This window comes from Salvelinus namaycush, chromosome 21, assembly GCF_016432855.1.
Source record: "Salvelinus namaycush isolate Seneca chromosome 21, SaNama_1.0, whole genome shotgun sequence".
Taxonomy (NCBI): Eukaryota; Metazoa; Chordata; class Actinopteri; order Salmoniformes; family Salmonidae; genus Salvelinus; species Salvelinus namaycush.
Window position 1 is genome coordinate 51,293,138 of NC_052327.1, and position 23,026 is coordinate 51,316,163.

Sequence of the window (23,026 nt, forward strand, 5' to 3'; positions counted from 1 at the left end):
TCTCCTCAGACACTATAGGGTCCCTCCTCTCCTCAGACACTATAGGGTCCCTCCTCCCCTCAGACACGATAGGGTCCCTCCTCTCCTCAGACAGACACTATAGGGTCCCTCCTCCCCTCAGACAGACACTATAGGGTCCCTCCTCTCCTCAGACACTATAGGGTCCCTCCTCTCCCCAGACAGACACTATAGGGTCCCTCCTCCCCTCAGACAGACACTAAAGGGTCCCTCCTCCCCTCAGACAGACACTATAGGGTCCCTCCTCCCCTCAGACAGATGCTATAGGGTCCCTCCTCTCCCCAGACAGACACTATAGAGGCCCTCCTCTCCTCAGACACTATAGGGTCCCTCCTCTCCCCAGACAGACACTATAGGGTCCCTCCTCCCCTCAGACAGACACTATAGGGTCCCTCCTCTCCTCAGACACTAAAGGGTCCCTCCTCTCCCCAGACAGACACTATAGGGTCCCTCCTCCCCTCAGACAGACACTATAGGGTCCCTCCTCTCCTCAGACACTATAGGGTCCCTCCTCTCCCCAGACAGACACTATAGGGTCCCTCCTCCCCTCAGACAGACACTATAGGGTCCCTCCTCCCCTCAGACAGACACTATAGGGTCCCTCCTCCCCTCAGACAGATGCTATAGGGTCCCTCCTCTCCCCAGACAGACACTATAGAGGCCCTCCTCTCCTCAGACACTATAGGGTCCCTCCTCTCCCCAGACAGACACTATAGAGGCCCTCCTCCCCTCAGACAGACACTATAGAGTCCCTCCTCCCCTCAGACACTATAGAGTCCCTCCTCTCCTCAGACGCTATAGGGTCTCTCCTCTCCTCAGACACTATAGTCCCTCCTCCCCTCAGACAGACACTATAGAGTCCCTCCTCCCCTCAGACAGACACTAAAGGGTCCCTCCTCTCCTCAGACGCTATAGGGTCTCTCCTCTCCTCAGACACTATAGTCCCTCCTCCCCTCAGACAGACACTATAGAGTCCCTCCTCCCCTCAGACAGACACTATAGGGTCCCTCCTCTCCTCAGACACTAAAGGGTCCCTCCTCTCCTCTGACAGACACTAAAGGGTCCCTCCTCTCCTCAGACAGACACTATAGAGTCCCTCCTCCCCTCAGACACTAAAGGGTCCCTCCTCCCCTTAGACACTATAAGGTCCCTCCTCTCCTCACACAGACACTATAGGGTCCCTCCTCTCCTCTCCTCAGACGCTATATGGTCCCTTCTCCCCTCAGACAGACACTATAGAGTCCCTCCTCTCCTCAGACACTATAGAGTCCCTCCTCTCCTCAGACGCTATAGGGTCCCTCCTCCCCTCAGACAGACACTATAGGGTCCCTCCTCCCCTCAGACAGACACTATAGGGTCCCTCCTCCCCTTAGACAGACACTATAGGGTCCCTCCTCTCCTCAGACACTATAGGGTCCCTCCTCTCCTCAGACAGACACTATAGGGTCCCTCCTCCCCTCAGACAGACACTATAGAGTCCCTCCTCCCCTCAGACAGACACTATAGAGTCCCTCCTCCCCTCAGACAGACACTATAGGGTCCCTCCTCTCCTCTCCTCAGACGCTATATGGTCCCTCCTCCCCTCAGACAGACACTATAGAGTCCCTCCTCCCCTCACAGACACTATAGAGTCCCTCCTCCCCTCAGACAGACACTATAGGGTCCCTCCTCTCCTCAGACACTATAGGGTCCCTCCTCCCCTCAGACACTATAGGGTCCCTCCTCCCCTCAGACAGACACTATAGGGTCCCTCCTCCCCTCAGACAGACACTATAGAGTCCCTCCTCCCCTCAGACAGACACTATAGAGTCCCTCCTCTCCTCAGACAGACACTATAGGGTCCCTCCTCCCCTCAGACAGACACTATAGGGTCCCTCCTCCCCTCAGACAGACACTATAGGGTCCCTCCTCCCCTCAGACAGACACTATAGAATCCCTCCTCTCCTCAGACAGACACTATAGGGTCCCTCCTCTCCTCAGACACTATAGGGTCCCTCCTCCCCTCAGACAGACACTATAGGGTCCCTCCTCTCCTCAGACACTATAGGGTCCCTCCTCCCCTCAGACGGACACTATAGAGTCCCTCCTCTCCTCAGACACTATAGGGTCCCTCCTCCCCTCAGACAGACACTATAGAGTCCCTCCTCCCCTCAGACAGACACTATAGGGTCCCTCCTCCCCTCAGACAGACACTATAGAGTCCCTCCTCTCCTCAGACAGACACTATAGGGTCCCTCCTCCCCTCAGACAGACACTATAGGGTCCCTCCTCCCCTCAGACACTATAGGGTCCCTCCTCCCCTCAGACAGACACTATAGGGTCCCTCCTCTCCCCAGACAGACACTATAGGGTCCCTCCTCCCCTCAGACAGACACTATAGGGTCCCTCCTCTTCTCAGACACTATAGGGTCCCTCCTCCCCTCAGACAGACACTATAGGGTCCCTCCTCTCCTCAGACACTATAGGGTCCCTCCTCTCCCCAGACAGACACTATAGAGGCCCTCCTCCCCTCAGACACTATAGGGTCCCTCCTCCCCTCAGACAGACACTATAGGGTCCCTCCTCTCCCCAGACAGACACTATAGAGGCTCTCCTCTCCTCAGACAGACACTATAGGTTCCCTCCTCTCCCCAGACAGACACTATAGAGGCCCTCCTCCCCTCAGACAGATGCTATAGGGTCCCTCCTCTCCCCAGACAGACACTATAGAGGCCCTCCTCCCCTCAGACACTATAGGGTCCCTCCTCTCCCCAGACAGACACTATAGGGTCCCTCCTCCCCTCAGACAGACACTATAGGGACCCTCCTCTCCTCAGACACTATAGGGTCCCTCCTCTCCCCAGACAGACACTATAGGGTCCCTCCTCCCCTCAGACAGACACTATAGGGTCCCTCCTCTCCTCAGACACTATAGGGTCCCTCCTCTCCCCAGACAGACACTATAGGGTCCCTCCTCCCCTCAGACAGACACTATAGGGTCCCTCCTCCCCTCAGACAGACACTATAGGGTCCCTCCTATCCCCAGACAGACACTATAGGGTCCCTCCTCCCCTCAGACAGACACTATAGGGTCCCTCCTCTCCTCAGACACTATAGGGTCCCTCCTCTCCCCAGACAGACACTATAGGGTCCCTCCTCCCCCCAGACAGACACTATAGAGGCCCTCCTCTCCTCAGACACTATAGGGTCCCTCCTCTCCTCAGACACTATAGGGTCCCTCCTCCCCTCAGACACGATAGGGTCCCTCCTCTCCTCAGACAGACACTATAGGGTCCCTCCTCCCCTCAGACAGACACTATAGGGTCCCTCCTCTCCTCAGACACTATAGGGTCCCTCCTCTCCCCAGACAGACACTATAGGGTCCCTCCTCCCCTCAGACAGACACTATAGGGTCCCTCCTCTCCTCAGACACTAAAGGGTCCCTCCTCCCCTCAGACAGACACTATAGGGTCCCTCCTCCCCTCAGACAGATGCTATAGGGTCCCTCCTCTCCCCAGACAGACACTATAGAGGCCCTCCTCTCCTCAGACACTATAGGGTCCCTCCTCTCCCCAGACAGACACTATAGGGTCCCTCCTCCCCTCAGACAGACACTATAGGGTCCCTCCTCTCCTCAGACACTAAAGGGTCCCTCCTCTCCCCAGACAGACACTATAGGGTCCCTCCTCCCCTCAGACAGATGCTATAGGGTCCCTCCTCTCCCCAGACAGACACTATAGAGGCCCTCCTCTCCTCAGACACTATAGGGTCCCTCCTCTCCCCAGACAGACACTATAGAGGCCCTCCTCCCCTCAGACAGACACTATAGGGTCCCTCCTCCCCTCAGACACTATAGGGTCCCTCCTCCCCTCAGACAGACACTATAGGGTCCCTCCTCTCCCCAGACAGACACTATAGGGTCCCTCCTCCCCTCAGACAGACACTATAGGGTCCCTCCTCTTCTCAGACACTATAGGGTCCCTCCTCCCCTCAGACAGACACTATAGGGTCCCTCCTCTCCTCAGACACTATAGGGTCCCTCCTCTCCCCAGACAGACACTATAGAGGCCCTCCTCCCCTCAGACACTATAGGGTCCCTCCTCCCCTCAGACAGACACTATAGGGTCCCTCCTCTCCCCAGACAGACACTATAGAGGCTCTCCTCTCCTCAGACAGACACTATAGGTTCCCTCCTCTCCCCAGACAGACACTATAGAGGCCCTCCTCCCCTCAGACAGATGCTATAGGGTCCCTCCTCTCCCCAGACAGACACTATAGAGGCCCTCCTCCCCTCAGACACTATAGGGTCCCTCCTCTCCCCAGACAGACACTATAGGGTCCCTCCTCCCCTCAGACAGACACTATAGGGACCCTCCTCTCCTCAGACACTATAGGGTCCCTCCTCTCCCCAGACAGACACTATAGGGTCCCTCCTCCCCTCAGACAGACACTATAGGGTCCCTCCTCTCCTCAGACACTATAGGGTCCCTCCTCTCCCCAGACAGACACTATAGGGTCCCTCCTCCCCTCAGACAGACACTATAGGGTCCCTCCTCCCCTCAGACAGACACTATAGGGTCCCTCCTATCCCCAGACAGACACTATAGGGTCCCTCCTCCCCTCAGACAGACACTATAGGGTCCCTCCTCTCCTCAGACACTATAGGGTCCCTCCTCTCCCCAGACAGACACTATAGGGTCCCTCCTCCCCCCAGACAGACACTATAGAGGCCCTCCTCTCCTCAGACACTATAGGGTCCCTCCTCTCCTCAGACACTATAGGGTCCCTCCTCCCCTCAGACACGATAGGGTCCCTCCTCTCCTCAGACAGACACTATAGGGTCCCTCCTCCCCTCAGACAGACACTATAGGGTCCCTCCTCTCCTCAGACACTATAGGGTCCCTCCTCTCCCCAGACAGACACTATAGGGTCCCTCCTCCCCTCAGACAGACACTATAGGGTCCCTCCTCTCCTCAGACACTAAAGGGTCCCTCCTCCCCTCAGACAGACACTATAGGGTCCCTCCTCCCCTCAGACAGATGCTATAGGGTCCCTCCTCTCCCCAGACAGACACTATAGAGGCCCTCCTCTCCTCAGACACTATAGGGTCCCTCCTCTCCCCAGACAGACACTATAGGGTCCCTCCTCCCCTCAGACAGACACTATAGGGTCCCTCCTCTCCTCAGACACTAAAGGGTCCCTCCTCTCCCCAGACAGACACTATAGGGTCCCTCCTCCCCTCAGACAGATGCTATAGGGTCCCTCCTCTCCCCAGACAGACACTATAGAGGCCCTCCTCTCCTCAGACACTATAGGGTCCCTCCTCTCCCCAGACAGACACTATAGAGGCCCTCCTCCCCTCAGACAGACACTATAGAGTCCCTCCTCCCCTCAGACACTATAGAGTCCCTCCTCTCCTCAGACGCTATAGGGTCTCTCCTCTCCTCAGACACTATAGTCCCTCCTCCCCTCAGACAGACACTATAGAGTCCCTCCTCCCCTCAGACAGACACTAAAGGGTCCCTCCTCTCCTCAGACGCTATAGGGTCTCTCCTCTCCTCAGACACTATAGTCCCTCCTCCCCTCAGACAGACACTATAGAGTCCCTCCTCCCCTCAGACAGACACTATAGGGTCCCTCCTCTCCTCAGACACTAAAGGGTCCCTCCTCTCCTCTGACAGACACTAAAGGGTCCCTCCTCTCCTCAGACAGACACTATAGAGTCCCTCCTCCCCTCAGACACTAAAGGGTCCCTCCTCCCCTTAGACACTATAAGGTCCCTCCTCTCCTCACACAGACACTATAGGGTCCCTCCTCTCCTCTCCTCAGACGCTATATGGTCCCTTCTCCCCTCAGACAGACACTATAGAGTCCCTCCTCTCCTCAGACACTATAGAGTCCCTCCTCTCCTCAGACGCTATAGGGTCCCTCCTCCCCTCAGACAGACACTATAGGGTCCCTCCTCCCCTCAGACAGACACTATAGGGTCCCTCCTCCCCTTAGACAGACACTATAGGGTCCCTCCTCTCCTCAGACACTATAGGGTCCCTCCTCTCCTCAGACAGACACTATAGGGTCCCTCCTCCCCTCAGACAGACACTATAGAGTCCCTCCTCCCCTCAGACAGACACTATAGAGTCCCTCCTCCCCTCAGACAGACACTATAGGGTCCCTCCTCTCCTCTCCTCAGACGCTATATGGTCCCTCCTCCCCTCAGACAGACACTATAGAGTCCCTCCTCCCCTCACAGACACTATAGAGTCCCTCCTCCCCTCAGACAGACACTATAGGGTCCCTCCTCTCCTCAGACACTATAGGGTCCCTCCTCCCCTCAGACACTATAGGGTCCCTCCTCCCCTCAGACAGACACTATAGGGTCCCTCCTCCCCTCAGACAGACACTATAGAGTCCCTCCTCCCCTCAGACAGACACTATAGAGTCCCTCCTCCCCTCAGACAGACACTATAGGGTCCCTCCTCTCCTCAGACACTATAGGGTCCCTCCTCCCCTCAGACACTATAGGGTCCCTCCTCCCCTCAGACAGACACTACAGGGTCCCTCCTCCCCTCAGACAGACACTATAGAATCCCTCCTCTCCTCAGACAGACACTATAGGGTCCCTCCTCTCCTCAGACACTATAGGGTCCCTCCTCCCCTCAGACAGACACTATAGGGTCCCTCCTCTCCTCAGACACTATAGGGTCCCTCCTCCCCTCAGACAGACACTATAGAGTCCCTCCTCTCCTCAGACACTATAGAGTCCCTCCTCCCCTCAGACAGACACTATAGAGTCCCTCCTCCCCTCAGACAGACACTATAGGGTCCCTCCTCCCCTCAGACAGACACTATAGAGTCCCTCCTCTCCTCAGACAGACACTATAGGGTCCCTCCTCCCCTCAGACAGACACTATAGGGTCCCTCCTCTCCTCAGACACTATAGGGTCCCTCCTCCCCTCAGACAGACACTTTAGAGTCCCTCCTCTCCTCAGACACTATAGGGTCCCTCCTCCCCTCAGACAGACACTATAGAGTCCCTCCTCTCCTCAGACGCTATAGGGTCCCTCCTCCCCTCAGACAGACACTATAGGGTCCCTCCTCTCCTCAGACAGACACTATAGAGTCCCTCCTCTCCTCAGACGCTATAGGGTCCCTCCTCTCCTCAGACACTATAGGGACCCTCCTCTCCCCAGACAGACACTATAGAGTCCCTCCTCCCCTCAGACAGACACTATAGGGACCCTCCTCTCCCCAGACAGACACTATAGGGTCCCTCCTCCCCTCAGACAGACACTATAGGGTCCCTCCTCCCCTCAGACACTATAGGGTCCCTCCTCTCCCCAGACAGACACTATAGGGTCCCTCCTCTCCTCAGACAGACACTATAGAGTCTCTCCTCTCCTCAGACGCTATAGGGTCCCTCCTCTCCTCAGACACTATAGGGTCCCTCCTCTCCTCAGACACTATAGGGTCCCTCCTCTCCTCAGACACTATAGGGTCCCTCCTCTCCTCAGACACTATAGAGTCTCTCCTCTCCTCAGACGCTATAGGGTCCCTCCTCTCCTCAGACACTATAGGGTCCCTCCTCCCCTCAGACAGACACTATAGAGTCCCTCCTCCCCTCAGACAGACACTATAGGGTCCCTCCTCTCCTCAGACAGACACTATAGAGTCCCTCCTCTCCTCAGACGCTATAGGGTCCCTCCTCTCCTCAGACACTATAGGGACCCTCCTCTCCCCAGACAGACACTATAGAGTCCCTCCTCCCCTCAGACAGACACTATAGGGACCCTCCTCTCCCCAGACAGACACTATAGGGTCCCTCCTCCCCTCAGACAGACACTATAGGGACCCTCCTCTCCCCAGACAGACACTATAGGGTCCCTCCTCCCCCCAGACAGACACTATAGAGGCCCTCCTCTCCTCAGACACTATAGGGTCCCTCCTCTCCTCAGACACTATAGAGTCTCTCCTCTCCTCAGACGCTATATGGTCCCTCCTCTCCTCAGACACTATAGGGTCCCTCCTCTCCTCAGACAGACTCTATTGGGTCCCTCCTCTCCTCAGCCAGACACTATAGGGTCCCTCCTCCCCTCAGACAGACACTAAAGGGTCCCTCCTCTCCTCAGACAGACACTATAGAGTCCCTCCTCTCCTCAGACGCTATAGGGTCCCTCCTCTTCTCAGATGCTATAGGGTCCCTCCTCCCCTCAGACAGACGCTATAGGGTCCCTCCTCTCCTCAGACAGACATTATAGGGTCCCTCCTCCCCTCAGACAGACACTATAGGGTTCCTCCTCTCCTCAGACACTATAGAGTCTCTCCTCCCCTCAGACAGACGCTATAGGGTCCCCTAAACAGGTTTAAGCACTCCTTCATTCCCATGTCCATCAAATACCTCAACAGCAAAGCTGAGCTGGGTTAGTAGGCCACTCACTGAATGTAAGGGAAATGTGCAATATGTATTATCTATGTGGCTATATGAAAAGTGTGCAATGTGTATGATGGGTAACGTGCAATGTGTGTATTATGTTGAATGTGTAATGTATAGTTTGAATCTTCCCCTCAGGACACTAAGTTCATCCTATCCTACACTATACCCAGCCATGTCTCACACATCTTCAGACTTCAGTTGAGATGTGTTGAGACACTTTGAGACATGACATAGACACTATTCAAGACATCTTAAGATACATTTGACACCATCTGTGTCTAGCATTAGCATTAGCCATAACAATGACCTAGCATCATATAATTAGCCATTAGCTTAGCCTAGCACTTACCTGGGTAGTGTGGGGGAGGAGCGCAGAGCAGCACTGCCCCCTGGCCCTCCTTCACATACACCGCCTCTCTCTCCTCAGAGGAGAAGAAGTCCAGGTCTTGGAGAAAGAGAGGGGGGGGGGGCAGAGAGGGTGGGGGGGAAAGAGAGAAGGCGAGGGAGAGAGTGACGGGGGAGAGTGGGGAGAGGAAGACAGAGAGAGTTCAGATTCATTAACAAGCCTGGATAATCCACTGTCACACTCTCCCTCGCCTCATTTATGTAAGAACACTGATCCTCCAAATACTCTTAAACCCTGTAACCTCTCTCTCAAAACCACTTCACAACCAGGACCTGCATTTAACTAGTTGGCAGGCTTGTAATTTGCAACTGTCATCTTTCAAAGTGAACTTACTATCGATTCAGCAGAAGTGATTCCATGTCATGCTACCCTCTACAAAGTTTGACCATTCAAATTCCATTTCCACAGCTGTTATGATGTGCCAGTGCTGCCTCTCAATCACAGCTCCACTCACATAGGCATGACAGCTTAGCCTAAGGGGCTGGTCTAAAAGAGTCATTTCATACTTCCTGCCAATGATAATGTGTTACGTAACAATGGGGACGGGGATCCCATCCAATCACGTCCAATCCACTCCACTCACATCCAAACTGGACAGCGGCCTCTCTGCTGACCACAGTGCCGTAGTCGTTGGTGGCCTTACAGGTGTACTTCCCAACGTGCTTGTTCTTGATGGGGTTAGAGATGACCAGGTTGCCTCCCACCAACGTGTAGTGGTTGTCTTCATCCTGGTCTATATTCCTGCTGTTTAATCTCCACCTGAGGAGAGAGGAGGGGACATGGACATGTGCTCTTGAGCCAAAAGAGGTTCCCTAAACGGACAGATTACAGTTCAAAACAAATGACAACGTTTACTTTTACTTCACTACATTCCGAAAGAAAATGATGTACTTTTTACTCCGTACATTTTCCCTGACACCCAGAAGTACTCGTTACATTTTGAATGCTTATCAGGACTGGAAAAAGGTCCAATTCACACACTTATCAAGAGAACATCCATGGTCAACCCTACTGCCTCTAAACACACATGCTTTGTTTGTAAATGATGTCTGAGTGTTGGAGTGTGCCCCTGGCTATCTGTAAATGATGTCAGAGTGTTGGAGTGTGTCCCTGGCTATCTGTAAATGATGTCTGAGAGTTGGAGTGTGACCCTGGCTATCTGTAAAGGATGTCAGAGTGTTGGAGTGTGTCCCTGGCTATCTGTAAATGATGTCTGAGAGTTGGAGTGTGCCCCTGGCTATCTGTTAATGATGTCAGAGTGTTGGAGTGTGCCCCTGGCTATCTGTAAATGATGTCTGAGTGTTGGAGTGTGTCCCTGGTTATCTGTAAATGATGTCTGAGTGTTGGAGTGTGACCCTGGCTATCTGTAAATGATGTCTGAGTGTTGGAGTGTGTCCCTGGCTATCTGTTAATGATGTCTGAGTGTTGGAGTGTGTCCCTGGTTATCTGTTAATGATGTCTGAGTGTTGGAGTGTGTCCCTGGTTATCTGTTAATGATGTCTGAGTGTTGGAGTGTGTCCCTGGTTATCTGTTAATGATGTCTGAGTGTTGGAGTGTGTCCCTGGTTATCTGTTAATGATGTCTGAGTGTTGGAGTGTGTCCCTGGTTATCTGTTAATGATGTCTGAGTGTTGGAGTGTGTCCCTGGTTATCTGTTAATGATGTCTGAGTGTTGGAGTGTGTCCCTGGTTATCTGTTAATGATGTCTGAGTGTTGGAGTGTGCCCCTGGCTATCTGTTAATTTCTTGCGAATATAGGGGGTGCTGTTTCGACTTAGCATAAATCGGGCTCCAGATTAAACGGCTTCCTACTCAATTCTTGCTCGTACAATATGCATATTATTATTATTATTGGATAGAAAACACTCTCTAGTTTCTATAGCCGTTGGAATTTTGTCTCTGAGTGAAACAGAACTCCTTCTACAGCACTTTTCATGACAGGGAGTGAGATTTCAGACATCTTGGCCCCTGTTCCCAGGTCGGTTGTAATGTCCCTGTAAATGCTATGGAGAAACAGACACTGCCTACGTCTTCCTCTGGATGTCAGTACGTGGTGACGCTTTGAATGGAGTCGATTGCGCAATCAGGGCCTGTATAAAACACCAAATACCGGAAGTAGCTTTCTTTTGCTGCCTGCGCCTGACGCACGAAGGACGTCGGACTTGCCTCCTTCCAAGCGGTTGTTTAGCCAGTAATATTTCTCCGGTCATGTTTTTACTCGTTATAGGTGTTAAAAACATCATAAGGTAGTTAATTTGAACCGTTTTATAGCAATTTATATCCGTTTAGGCCGATTTTATGGCATTTCCGTGTAATACACTTTGAAGCGCTGGGCACTTTTCGAGTGCATGGTGAACGTTAGTGACCATTTCGACCGGACAAGAGGAGATCTTTCGACCAAAAGACGATTAGACCGGAGAAAGGATTCATTGCCCAAGATTCTGATGGAAGAACAGCTCATAGTAAGAACAATTTATGATGATAAATCGTGTTTCTGTCGAAAAATGTTAAACGCTTATGCCGCCATTTTGTTTGGTATAGCTTCGCTTGGCGCAACCTGTATTGAAAAGTAAGGATAATTTAAAAAATGTAATTCAGCGATTGTATTAAGAATTAAATTGTCTATCAATCGCTGTCCACCCTGTATTTTTTAGTCAAGTTTATGAGTATTTATGTATAAGACTAGATCACTGTCTAATATGGCGCCCGACATTTTCTGACCAGCTGGGCTACTTTTCTCATTGTCTAACCATGATTTTGGTGGCTAAATATGCACATTTTCGAACAAACTCTATATGTATGTTGTAATATGATGTTACAGGAGTGTCATCTGAAGAATTCTGAGAAGGTTAGTGAAAAAATTAATATATTTTGGCGATGATTACGTTATCGCTCTCTTTGGCTAGAATCAATGCTCTGGTAACGTTTGCACATGTGGTATGCTAATATAACGATTTATTGTGTTTTCGCTGTAAAACACTTAGAACATCTGAAATATTGTCTGAATTCACAAGATCTGTGTCTTTCCATTGCTGTGAGCTGTGTATTTTTAAGAAATGTTTTATGATTAGTAATTAGGTAATACACGTTGCTCTGTGTATTTATTCTAGTCGAGTTGTGATGGTGGGTGCAATTGTAAACTATGATTTATACCTGAAATATGCACATTTTTCTAACAAAACCTATCCTATACCATAAATATGTTATCAGACTGTCATCTGATGAGGTTTTTTCTTGGTTAGTGGCTATCAATATCTTTATTTGGCCGAATTGGTGATAGCTACTGATGCAGTAAGAAAATGGTGGAGTAAGAAAATTGTTGTCTTTTGCTAACAGTGGTTAGCTAATAGATTTACATATTGTGTCTTCCCTGTAAAACATTTTACAAATCAGAGATGATGGCTTGAATCACAAGATCTGTATCTTTCATTTGGTGTCTTGGACTTGTGATTTCATGAACATTTTTTTTTATGATATCCCTGTAACTTTAGGCTAGGCTATGCTAGTCAGCTTTTGTGTTGGGGGGGATCCCGGATCCGGGTTTGGTAGGCGTTAGAGGTTAATGATGCCTGAGTGTTGGAGTGTGTCCCTGGTTATCTGTTAATGATGTCTGAGTGTTGGAGTGTGTCCCTGGTTATCTGTTAATGATGTCTGAGTGTTGGAGTGTGTCCCTGGTTATCTGTTAATGATGTCTGAGTGTTGGAGTGTGCCCCTGGCTATCTGTAAATGATGTCTGAATGTTGGAGTGTGTCCCTGGCTATCTGTTAATGATGTCTGAGTGTTGAAGTGTGCCCCTGGCTATCTGTAAATGATGTCAGAGTGTTGGAGTGTTCCCCTGGATATCTGTTAATGATGTCTGAGTGTTGGAGTGTTCCCCTGGCTATCTGTAAATGATGTCTGAGTGTTGGAGTGTGCCCCTGGCTATCTGTAAATGATGTCTGAGTGTTGGAGTGTGTCCATGGCTATCTGTAAATGATGTCTGAGTGTTGGAGTGTGCCCCTGGCTATCTGTAAATGATGTCTGAGGGTTGGAGTGTGCCCCTGGCTATCTGTAAATTATGTCTGAGTGTTGGAGTGTGCCCCTGGCTATCTGTTGATGATGTCTGAGTGTTGGAGTGTGCCCCTGGCTATCTGTAAATGATGTCAGAGTGTTGGAGTGTGCCCCTGGCTATCTGTAAATGATGTCAGAGTGTTGGAGTGTTCCCCTGGCTATCTGTTAATGATGTCTGAGTGTTGGAGTGTGACCCTGGCTATCTGTAAATGATGTCTGAGTGTTGGAGTGTGTCCCTGGCTATCTGTAAATGATGTCTGAGTGTTGGAGTGTGACCCTGGCTATCTGTAAATGATGTCTGAGTGTTGGAGTGTGACCCTGGCTATCTGTAACTGATGTCTGAGGGTTGGAGTGTTCCCCTGGCTATCTGTAAATGATGTCAGAGTGTTGGAGTGTGCCCCTGGCTATCTGTTAATGATGTCAGAGTGTTGGAGTGTGCCCCTGGCTATCTGTAAATGATGTCTGAGTGTTGGAGTGTGTCCCTGGTTATCTGTAAATGATGTCTGAGTGTTGGAGTGTGACCCTGGCTATCTGTAAATGATGTCTGAGTGTTGGAGTGTGTCCCTGGCTATCTGTTAATGATGTCTGAGTGTTGGAGTGTGTCCCTGGTTAACTGTTAATGATGTCTGAGTGTTGGAGTGTGTCCCTGGTTATCTGTTAATGATGTCTGAGTGTTGGAGTGTGTCCCTGGTTATCTGTTAATGATGTCTGAGTGTTGGAGTGTGTCCCTGGTTATCTGTTAATGATGTCTGAGTGTTGGAGTGTGCCCCTGGCTATCTGTTAATGATGCCTGAGTGTTGGAGTGTGTCCCTGGTTATCTGTTAATGATGTCTGAGTGTTGGAGTGTGTCCCTGGTTATCTGTTAATGATGTCTGAGTGTTGGAGTGTGTCCCTGGTTATCTGTTAATGATGTCTGAGTGTTGGAGTGTGCCCCTGGCTATCTGTAAATGATGTCTGAGTGTTGGAGTGTGTCCCTGGCTATCTGTTAATGATGTCTGAGTGTTGAAGTGTGCCCCTGGCTATCTGTAAATGATGTCAGAGTGTTGGAGTGTTCCCCTGGCTATCTGTTAATGATGTCTGAGTGTTGGAGTGTTCCCCTGGCTATCTGTAAATGATGTCTGAGTGTTGGAGTGTGCCCCTGGCTATCTGTAAATGATGTCTGAGTGTTGGAGTGTGTCCCTGGCTATCTGTAAATGATGTCTGAGTGTTGGAGTGTGCCCCTGGCTATCTGTAAATTATGTCTGAGTGTTGGAGTGTGCCCCTGGCTATCTGTTGATGATGTCTGAGTGTTGGAGTGTGCCCCTGGCTATCTGTAAATGATGTCAGAGTGTTGGAGTGTGCCCCTGGCTATCTGTAAATGATGTCAGAGTGTTGGAGTGTGACCCTGGCTATCTGTAAATGATGTCTGAGTGTTGGAGTGTGACCCTGGCTATCTGTAACTGATGTCTGAGGGTTGGAGTGTTCCCCTGGCTATCTGTAAATGATGTCAGAGTGTTGGAGTGTTCCCCTGGCTATCTGTTAATGATGTCTGAGTGTTGGAGTGTTCCCCTGGCTATCTGTTAATGATGTCTGAGTGTTGGAGTGTTCCCCTGGCTATCTGTAAATGATGTCTGAGTGTTGGAGTGTGCCCCTGGCTATCTGTTAATGATGTCTGAGTGTTGGAGTGTACCCTGGCTATCTGTTAATGATGTCTGAGTGTTGGAGTGTTCCCCTGGCTATCTGTAAATGATGTCTGAGTGTTGGAGTGTGCCCCTAGCTATCTGTAAATGATGTCAGAGTGTTGGAGTGTGCCCCTGGCTATCTGTAAATGATGTCTGAGTGTTGGAGTGTTCCCCTGGCTATCTGTAAATGATGTCTGAGTGTTGGAGTGTGCCCCTAGCTATCTGTAAATGATGTCAGAGTGTTGGAGTGTGCCCCTGGCTATCTGTTAATGATGTCTGAGTGTTGGAGTGTTCCCCTGGCTATCTGTAAATGATGTCTGAGTGTTGGAGTGTGTCCCTGGCTATCTGTAAATTATGTCTGAGTGTTGGAGTGTGCCCCTGGCTATCTGTTAATGATGTCTGAGTGTTGGAGTGTGTCCCTGGCTATCTGTTAATGATGTCTGAGTGTTGGAGTGTGTCCCTGGCTATCTGTAAATGATGTCTGAGTGTTGGAGTGTGTCCCTGGCTATCTGTTAACGATGTCTGAGTGTTGGAGTGTGTCCCTGGCTATCTGTTAATGATGTCTGAGTGTTGGAGTGTGTCCCTGGCTATCTGTTAATGATGTCTGAGTGTTGGAGTGTGTCCCTGGCTATCTGTTAACGATGTCTGAGTGTTGGAGTGTGTCCCTGGCTATCTGTTAATGATGTCTGAGTGTTGGAGTGTGCCCCTAGCTATCTGTAAATGATGTCAGAGTGTTGGAGTGTGCCCCTGGCTATCTGTTAATGATGTCTGAGTGTTGGAGTGTTCCCCTGGCTATCTGTAAATGATGTCTGAGTGTTGGAGTGTGTCCCTGGCTATCTGTAAATTATGTCTGAGTGTTGGAGTGTGCCCCTGGCTATCTGTTAATGATGTCTGAGTGTTGGAGTGTGTCCCTGGCTATCTGTTAATGATGTCTGAGTGTTGGAGTGTGTCCCTGGCTATCTGTAAATGATGTCTGAGTGTTGGAGTGTGTCCCTGGCTATCTGTTAACGATGTCTGAGTGTTGGAGTGTGTCCCTGGCTATCTGTTAATGATGTCTGAGTGTTGGAGTGTGTCCCTGGCTATCTGTTAATGATGTCTGAGTGTTGGAGTGTGTCCCTGGCTATCTGTTAACGATGTCTGAGTGTTGGAGTGTGTCCCTGGCTATCTGTTAATGATGTCTGAGTGTTGGAGTGTGTCCCTGGCTATCTGTTAATGATGTCTGAGTGTTGGAGTGTGTCCCTGGCTATCTGTAAATGATGTCTGAGTGTTGGAGTGTGTCCCTGGCTATCTGTTAACGATGTCTGAGTGTTGGAGTGTGTCCCTGGCTATCTGTAAATGATGTCTGAGTGTTGGAGTGTGTCCCTGGCTATCTGTTAATGATGTCTGAGTGTTGGAGTGTGTCCCTGGCTATCTGTAAATGATGTCTGAGTGTTGGAGTGTGTCCCTGGCTATCTGTTAATGATGTCTGAGTGTTGGAGTGTGTCCCTGGCTATCTGTAAATGATGTCTGAGTGTTGGAGTGTGTCCCTGGCTATCTGTAAATGATGTCTGAGTGTTGGAGTGTGTCCCTGGCTATCTGTTAACGATGTCTGAGTGTTGGAGTGTGTCCCTGGCTATCTGTTAATGATGTCTGAGTGTTGGAGTGTGTCCCTGGCTATCTGTTAACGATGTCTGAGTGTTGGAGTGTGACCCTGGTTATCTGTTAATGATGTCTGAGTGTTGGAGTGTGACCCTGGTTATCTGTTAATGATGTCTGAGTGTTGGAGTGTGTCCCTGGCTATCTGTAAATGATGTCTGAGTGTTGGAGTGTGTCCCTGGCTATCTGTTAACGATGTCTGAGTGTTGGAGTGTGTCCCTGGCTATCTGTAAATTATGTCTGAGTGTTGGAGTGTGCCCCTGGCTATCTGTAAATGATGTCTGAGTGTTGGAGTGTGTCCCTGGCTATCTGTTAACGATGTCTGAGTGTTGGAGTGTGTCCCTGGCTATCTGTAAATGATGTCTGAGTGTTGGAGTGTGTCCCTGGCTATCTGTTAACGATGTCTGAGTGTTGGAGTGTGTCCCTGGCTATCTGTAAATGATGTCTGAGTGTTGGAATGTACCCCTGGCTATCTGTAAATGATGTCTGAGTGTTGGAGTGTGTCCCTGGCTATCTGTTAATGATGTCTGAGTGTTGGAGTGTGTCCCTGGCTATCTGTAAATTATGTCTGAGTGTTGGAGTGTGCCCCTGGCTATCTGTAAATGATATCTGAGTGTTGGAGTGTGTCCCTGGCTATCTGTTAACGATGTCTGAGTGTTGGAGTGTGTCCCTGGCTATCTGTAAATTATGTCTGAGTGTTGGAGTGTGCCCCTGGCTATCTGTAAATGATGTCTGAGTGTTGGAGTGTGTCCCTGGCTATCTGTTAACGATGTCTGAGTGTTGGAGTGTGTCCCTGGCTATCTGTAAATGATGTCTGAGTGTTGGAGTGTGTCCCTGGCTATCTGTTAACGATGTCTGAGTGTTGGAGTGTACCCCTGGCTATCTTTAAAAAAAAAAATGGTGTCGTCCGGTTTGCTTAATAAAAGGAATTTGAAATTATTCATATTTTTACGTTTGATACTTAAGTATATTTTAAACCAAATACTTTGGGACTTTTTCTCAAGTAGTATTTTACAGGGTGACTTTCACTTTTACTTTAATCATTTTCTATTATTAAGGTATCTTTACTTTTACTCAAGTATGACAATTGGGTACTTTTCCTACCGCTGCATGCTGAGTACAGATTGACATACAGTACACACAGCACAGAAGGTGGGGTTTAGGGAGTGTTAGGGGGGTGAGGGACGGTGAGAGACGAGGAACATACACTACAACACAGCACAGAAGGTGGGGTTTAGGGAGTGTTAGGGGGGTGAGAGACGGTGAGAGACGAGGGACATACAGTACACACAGCACAGAAGGTGAGGTTTAGGGAGTGTTAGGGGGGTGAGGGACGGTGAGAGACGAGGAACATACACTACAACACAGCACAGAAGGTGGGGTTTAGGGAGTGTTAGGGGGGTGAGAGACGGTGAGAGACGAGGGACATACAGTACACACAGCACAGAAGGTGAGGTTTAGGGAGTGTTAGGGGGGGTGAGGGACGGTGAGAGACGAGGAACATACAGTACAACACAGCACAGCAGGTGGGGTTTAGGGAGTGTTAGGGGGGTGAGAGACGGTGAGAGACGAGGGACATACAGTACAACACAGCACAGCAGGTGGGGTTTAGGGAGTGTTAGGGGGGGGTGAGGGACGGTGAGAGACGAGGGACATACAGTACAACACAGCACAGCAGGTGGGGTTTAGGGAGTGTTAGGGGGGGTGAGGGACGGTGAGAGACGAGGAACATACAGTACAACACAGCACAGCAGGTGGGGTTTAGGGAGTGTTAGGGGGGTGAGAGACGGTGAGAGACGAGGGACATACAGTACAACACAGCACAGCAGGTGGGGTTTAGGGAGTGTTAGGGGGGGGTGAGGGACGGTGAGAGACGAGGGACATACAGTACACACAGCACAGCAGGTGGGGTTTAGGGAGTGTTAGGGGGGTGAGAGACGGTGAGAGACGAGGGACATACAGTACACACAGCACAGAAGGTGAGGTTTAGGGAGTGTTAGGGGGGGTGAGGGACGGTGAGAGACGAGGAACATACAGTACAACACATCACAGAAGGTGGGGTTTAGGGAGTGTTAGGGGGGTGAGAGACGGTGAGAGACGAGGGACATACAGTACACACAGCACAGAAGGTGAGGTTTAGGGAGTGTTAGGGGGGGTGAGGGACGGTGAGAGACGAGGAACATACAGTACAACACATCACAGAAGGTGGGGTTTAGGGAGTGTTAGGGGGGGTGAGGGACGGTGAGAGACGAGGGACATACAGTACACACAGCACAGAAGGTGAGGTTTAGGGAGTGTTAGGGGGGGTGAGGGACGGTGAGAGACGAGGGACATACAGTACACACAGCACAGCAGGTGGGGTTTAGGGAGTGTTAGGGGGGGGTGAGGGACGGTGAGAGACGAGGGACATACAGTACACACAGCACAGCAGGTGGGGTTTAGGGAGTGTTAGGGGGGGTGAGGGACGGTGAGAGACGAGGGACATACAGTACAACACAGCACAGCAGGTGGGGTTTAGGGGGTGTTGGGGGGGTGAGGGACGGTGAGAGACGAGGGACATACAGTACACACAGCACAGCAGGTGGGGTTTAGGGAGTGTTAGGGGGGGTGAGGGACGGTGAGAGACGAGGGACATACAGTACAACACAGCACAGCAGGTGGGGTTTAGGGAGTGTTAGGGGGGGTGAGGGACGGTGAGAGACGAGGGACATACAGTACACACAGCACAGCAGGTGGGGTTTAGGGAGTGTTAGGGGGGGGTGAGGGACGGTGAGAGACGAGGGACATACAGTACACACAGCACAGAAGGTGGGGTTTAGGGAGTGTTAGGGGGGTGAGAGACGGTGAGAGACGAGGGACATACAGTACAACACAGCACAGCAGGTGGGGTTTAGGGAGTGTTAGGGGGGGTGAGGGACGGTGAGAGACGAGGGACATACACTACAACACAGCACAGCAGGTGGGGTTTAGGGAGTGTTAGGGGGGTGAGAGACGGTGAGAGACGGTGAGAGACGAGGGACATACAGTACAACACAGCACAGCAGTTGAGGTTTAGGGAGTGTTAGGGGGGTGAGAGACGGTGAGAGACGGTGAGAGACGAGGGACATACACTACAACACAGCACAGCAGGTGGGGTTTAGGGAGTGTTAGGGGGTGAGAGACGGTGAGAGACGGTGAGAGACGAGGGACATACAGTACAACACAGCACAGCAGGTGGGGTTTAGGGAGTGTTAGGGGGGTGAGAGACGGTGAGAGACGAGGGACATACACTACAACACAGCACAGCAGGTGAGGTTTAGGGAGTGTTGGGGGGTGAGAGACGGTGAGAGACGAGGGACATACAGTACAACACAGCACAGCAGGTGGGGTTTAGGGAGTGTTGGGGGGTGAGAGACGGTGAGAGACGAGGGACATACAGTACAACACAGCACAGCAGGTGAGGTTTAGGGAGTGTTAGGGGGGTGAGAGACGGTGAGAGACGAGGAACATACAGTACACACAGCACAGCAGGTGGGGTTTAGGGAGTGTTGGGGGGGTGAGGGACGGTGAGAGACGAGGAACATACAGTACAACACAGCACAGCAGGTGGGGTTTAGGGAGTGTTAGGGGTGTGAGAGACGGTGAGAGACGAGGGACATACAGTACAACACAGCACAGCAGGTGGGGTTTAGGGAGTGTTGGGGGGTGAGAGACGGTGAGAGACAAGGGACATACAGTACAACACAGCACAGCAGGTGGGGTTTAGGGAGTGTTGGGGGGTGAGAGACGGTGAGAGACGAGGGACATACAGTACAACACAGCACAGCAGGTGGGGTTTAGGGGTGAGAGGAGGACTGTTACGTGTATGTGGCAGGTGGGTTGGCTCGTGCTCGACAGCTCATGGTGATTTTGGCCTCAGGTGACTCCTCGGGGTAGATGGTGTCAACCGGCTGATCCTCAAACACCGGCCCGTAACCTGTAGTATCGTCTGAGAGGAGAGAAACAGACAGACAGACAGACAGACAGACAGACAGACAGACAGACAGACAGACAGACAGACAGACAGACAGACAGACAGACAGACAGACAGACAGACAGACAGACAGACAGACAGACATCGTTAACAACTTAGCACCTAACGGTTTAGACAAACAGTATATGACATCATCGTAACACACACACTGGCACATTACCTGTAGCATCGTCTGAGGAGACAGACAGACAGACAGACAGGGTGAATGACTCAGGACCTGCTAGGACAGACAGACAGACAGACAGACAGACAGACAGACAGACAGACAGACAGACAGACAGACAGACAGACAGGGTGAATGACTCAGGACCTGCTAGGTCAGACAGACAGACAGACAGACAGACAGACAGACAGACAGACAGACAGACAGACAGACAGACAGACAGACAGACAGACAGACAGACAGACAGACAGACAGACAGACAGACAGACAGACAGGGTGAATGACTCAGGACCTGCTAGGTCAGACAGACAGACAGACAGACAGACAGACAGACAGACAGACAGACAGACAGACAGACAGACAGACAGACAGACAGGGTGAATGAATCAGGACCTGCTAGGTCAGACAGACAGACAGACAGACAGACAGACAGACAGACAGACAGACAGACAGACAGACAGACAGACAGACAGACAGACAGACAGACAGGGTGAATGACTCAGGACCTGCTAGGTCAGACAGACAGACAGACAGACAGACAGACAGACAGACAGACAGACAGACAGACAGACAGACAGACAGACAGACAGACAGACAGACAGACAGACAGACAGACAGACAGACAGACAGACAGGGTGAATGACTCAGGACCTACTAGGTCAGAGAGACAGACAGAGAGACAGACAGATAAATAGACAGATACACAGGGTGAATGTTTCAGGACCTGCAAGGTCAGAAAAGACAGACAGACAGGATAGTCCCACCCTGTTTCAGTCTGTTGTCTTTCACTTTGTACCTAATGAATAAGACACAGGTCTTGGGATAAGACATGTGAGAAAGCGATATAAAGTTGAGTTCATTTTCTTTCACAAACTAAAACATTTGTTATGGACAAATTATATTCTGGCAGTAGAAGAACAACATGATGAAATGTCAGTATTTTCCCAGAACCCCTTGGTGTTTCTTAGTACTGTAATGTCTTCTGACAGAGAGTTACAGTCTCAGGTGCATTAATAACCTAGTATACAGTGCCTTGGGAAAGTATTCAGACCCCTACGTTACAGCATTATTATAAAATGGATTACATTTTTTTTAAACTCAGCAATCTACACCCAATGCCAAAGTGAAAACTGTATTAAATTTATTTTAAAATAAGAAAAAAAGTATTCAGACCCTTTACTATGAGACTTGAAATTGAGCTCAGGTGCATCCTGTTTCCATTGATCATCCTTGAGATGTTTCTACAACTGGACTGGAGTCCACCTGTGGTAAATTCAATTGATTGGACATGATTTGGAAAGGCACACACCTGTCTATAGAAGGTCCCACAGTTGACAGTGCATGTCAGAGCAAAATCCAAGCAATGAGGTCGAAGGAATTGTCTGTAGAGCTCAGAGACGGCATTGTGTTGTGTTGAGAAACAGATCTGGGGAAGGGCACCAGAAATGTCTTCAGCATTGAAGGTCCCCAAGAACACAGTGTCCTCAACCATTCTTAAATGGAAGAAGTTTTGAACCACCAAGACTCTTCCTAGAGCTGGCAGCCCGGCCAAACTGAGCAACCGAGAACCCGATGGTCACTCTGACAGAGCTCTAGAGTTGCTCCGTGGAGATGGGAGAACCTTCCAGAAGGACAACCATCTCTGCAGCATTCCACCAATCAGGCCTTTATGGTAGAGTGACCAGACGGAAGCCACTCCTCAATAAAAGGCACATGACAGCCCGCTTAGAGTTTACCAAAAGGCACCTAAAGACTATCAGAGCATGAGAAACAAGATTATCTGGTCTGATGAAAACAAGATTGAAGTCTTTGGACTGAATGCCAAGCGTCACATCTGGAGGAAACCTAGCACCATCCCTACGGTGAAGCATGATGGTGGCAGCATCATGCTGATGGGATGTTTTTCAGCGGCAGGGACTGGGAGACTAGTCAGGATCGAGGGAAAGATGAACGGAGCAAAGTACAGAGAGATCCTTGATGAAAACCTGCTCCAGAGCGCTCAGGACCTCAGACTGGGGCGAAGGTTCACCTTCCAACAGGACAACGACCCTAAGCACACAGCAACACAGGAATGGCTTTGGGATGGCTTGGGGACAAGTCTTTGAATGTCCTTGAGTGGCCCAGCTAGAGCCCGGACTTGAACCCGAGGGAGACCTGAAACTAGCTGTGCAGCAACGCTCCCCATCCAACCTGACAGAGCTTGAGAGGATCTGCAGAGAAGAATGTGAGAAAATCTCCAAATACAGGTGTGCCAAGCTTGTAGCGTTGTACCCAAGAAGACTCGAGGCTGTAATCGCTGCCAAAAGGTTCTTCAACAAAGTACTGAGTAAAGGGTCTGAATACTTAAGCAAATATGATTTTTCAGATTTTTTTATTTGTAATAAATTAGCAAAAATTGGTAAAAAACTGTTTTTGCCCTGCCATTATGGGGTATCGTGTGTAGATTGATGAGGGGGAAAAAACTATTTCATGAATATTACAATAAGGCTGTAACCTAACAAAATGTGGAAAAAGTCAAGGGGTCTGAAAACTTTCCGAAGGCACTGTATGTGCAGCACTCCCATTGGTTACATTATTTTCAGAAGCTAAATATTAAATTGGAAATGAACATGTGTTTACCCAAAACCCTTTCAGATGTCATCATTATCAGCCAGAGAACAAGACAAGCAGTTA

General features: G+C 50.3%; 1 protein-coding gene across 2 annotated transcripts in view; it reads right to left on the minus strand.

Annotated features, from left to right (window-relative positions):
• LOC120066463 (contactin-1a-like) overlaps nt 1-23,026 on the minus strand; it is a 184,612-nt gene that overhangs the window by 55,647 nt on the left and 105,939 nt on the right. For both annotated transcript variants that reach the window (XM_039017852.1, XM_039017851.1), the window contains 3 exons: nt 20,019-20,145; nt 9,418-9,593; nt 8,778-8,873 (listed from right to left, as the gene is read on the minus strand). In XM_039017852.1, coding sequence (XP_038873780.1) covers nt 8,778-8,873; nt 9,418-9,593; nt 20,019-20,145 — 399 coding nt within the window. The remainder of the gene's footprint in view (nt 1-8,777; nt 8,874-9,417; nt 9,594-20,018; nt 20,146-23,026) is intronic.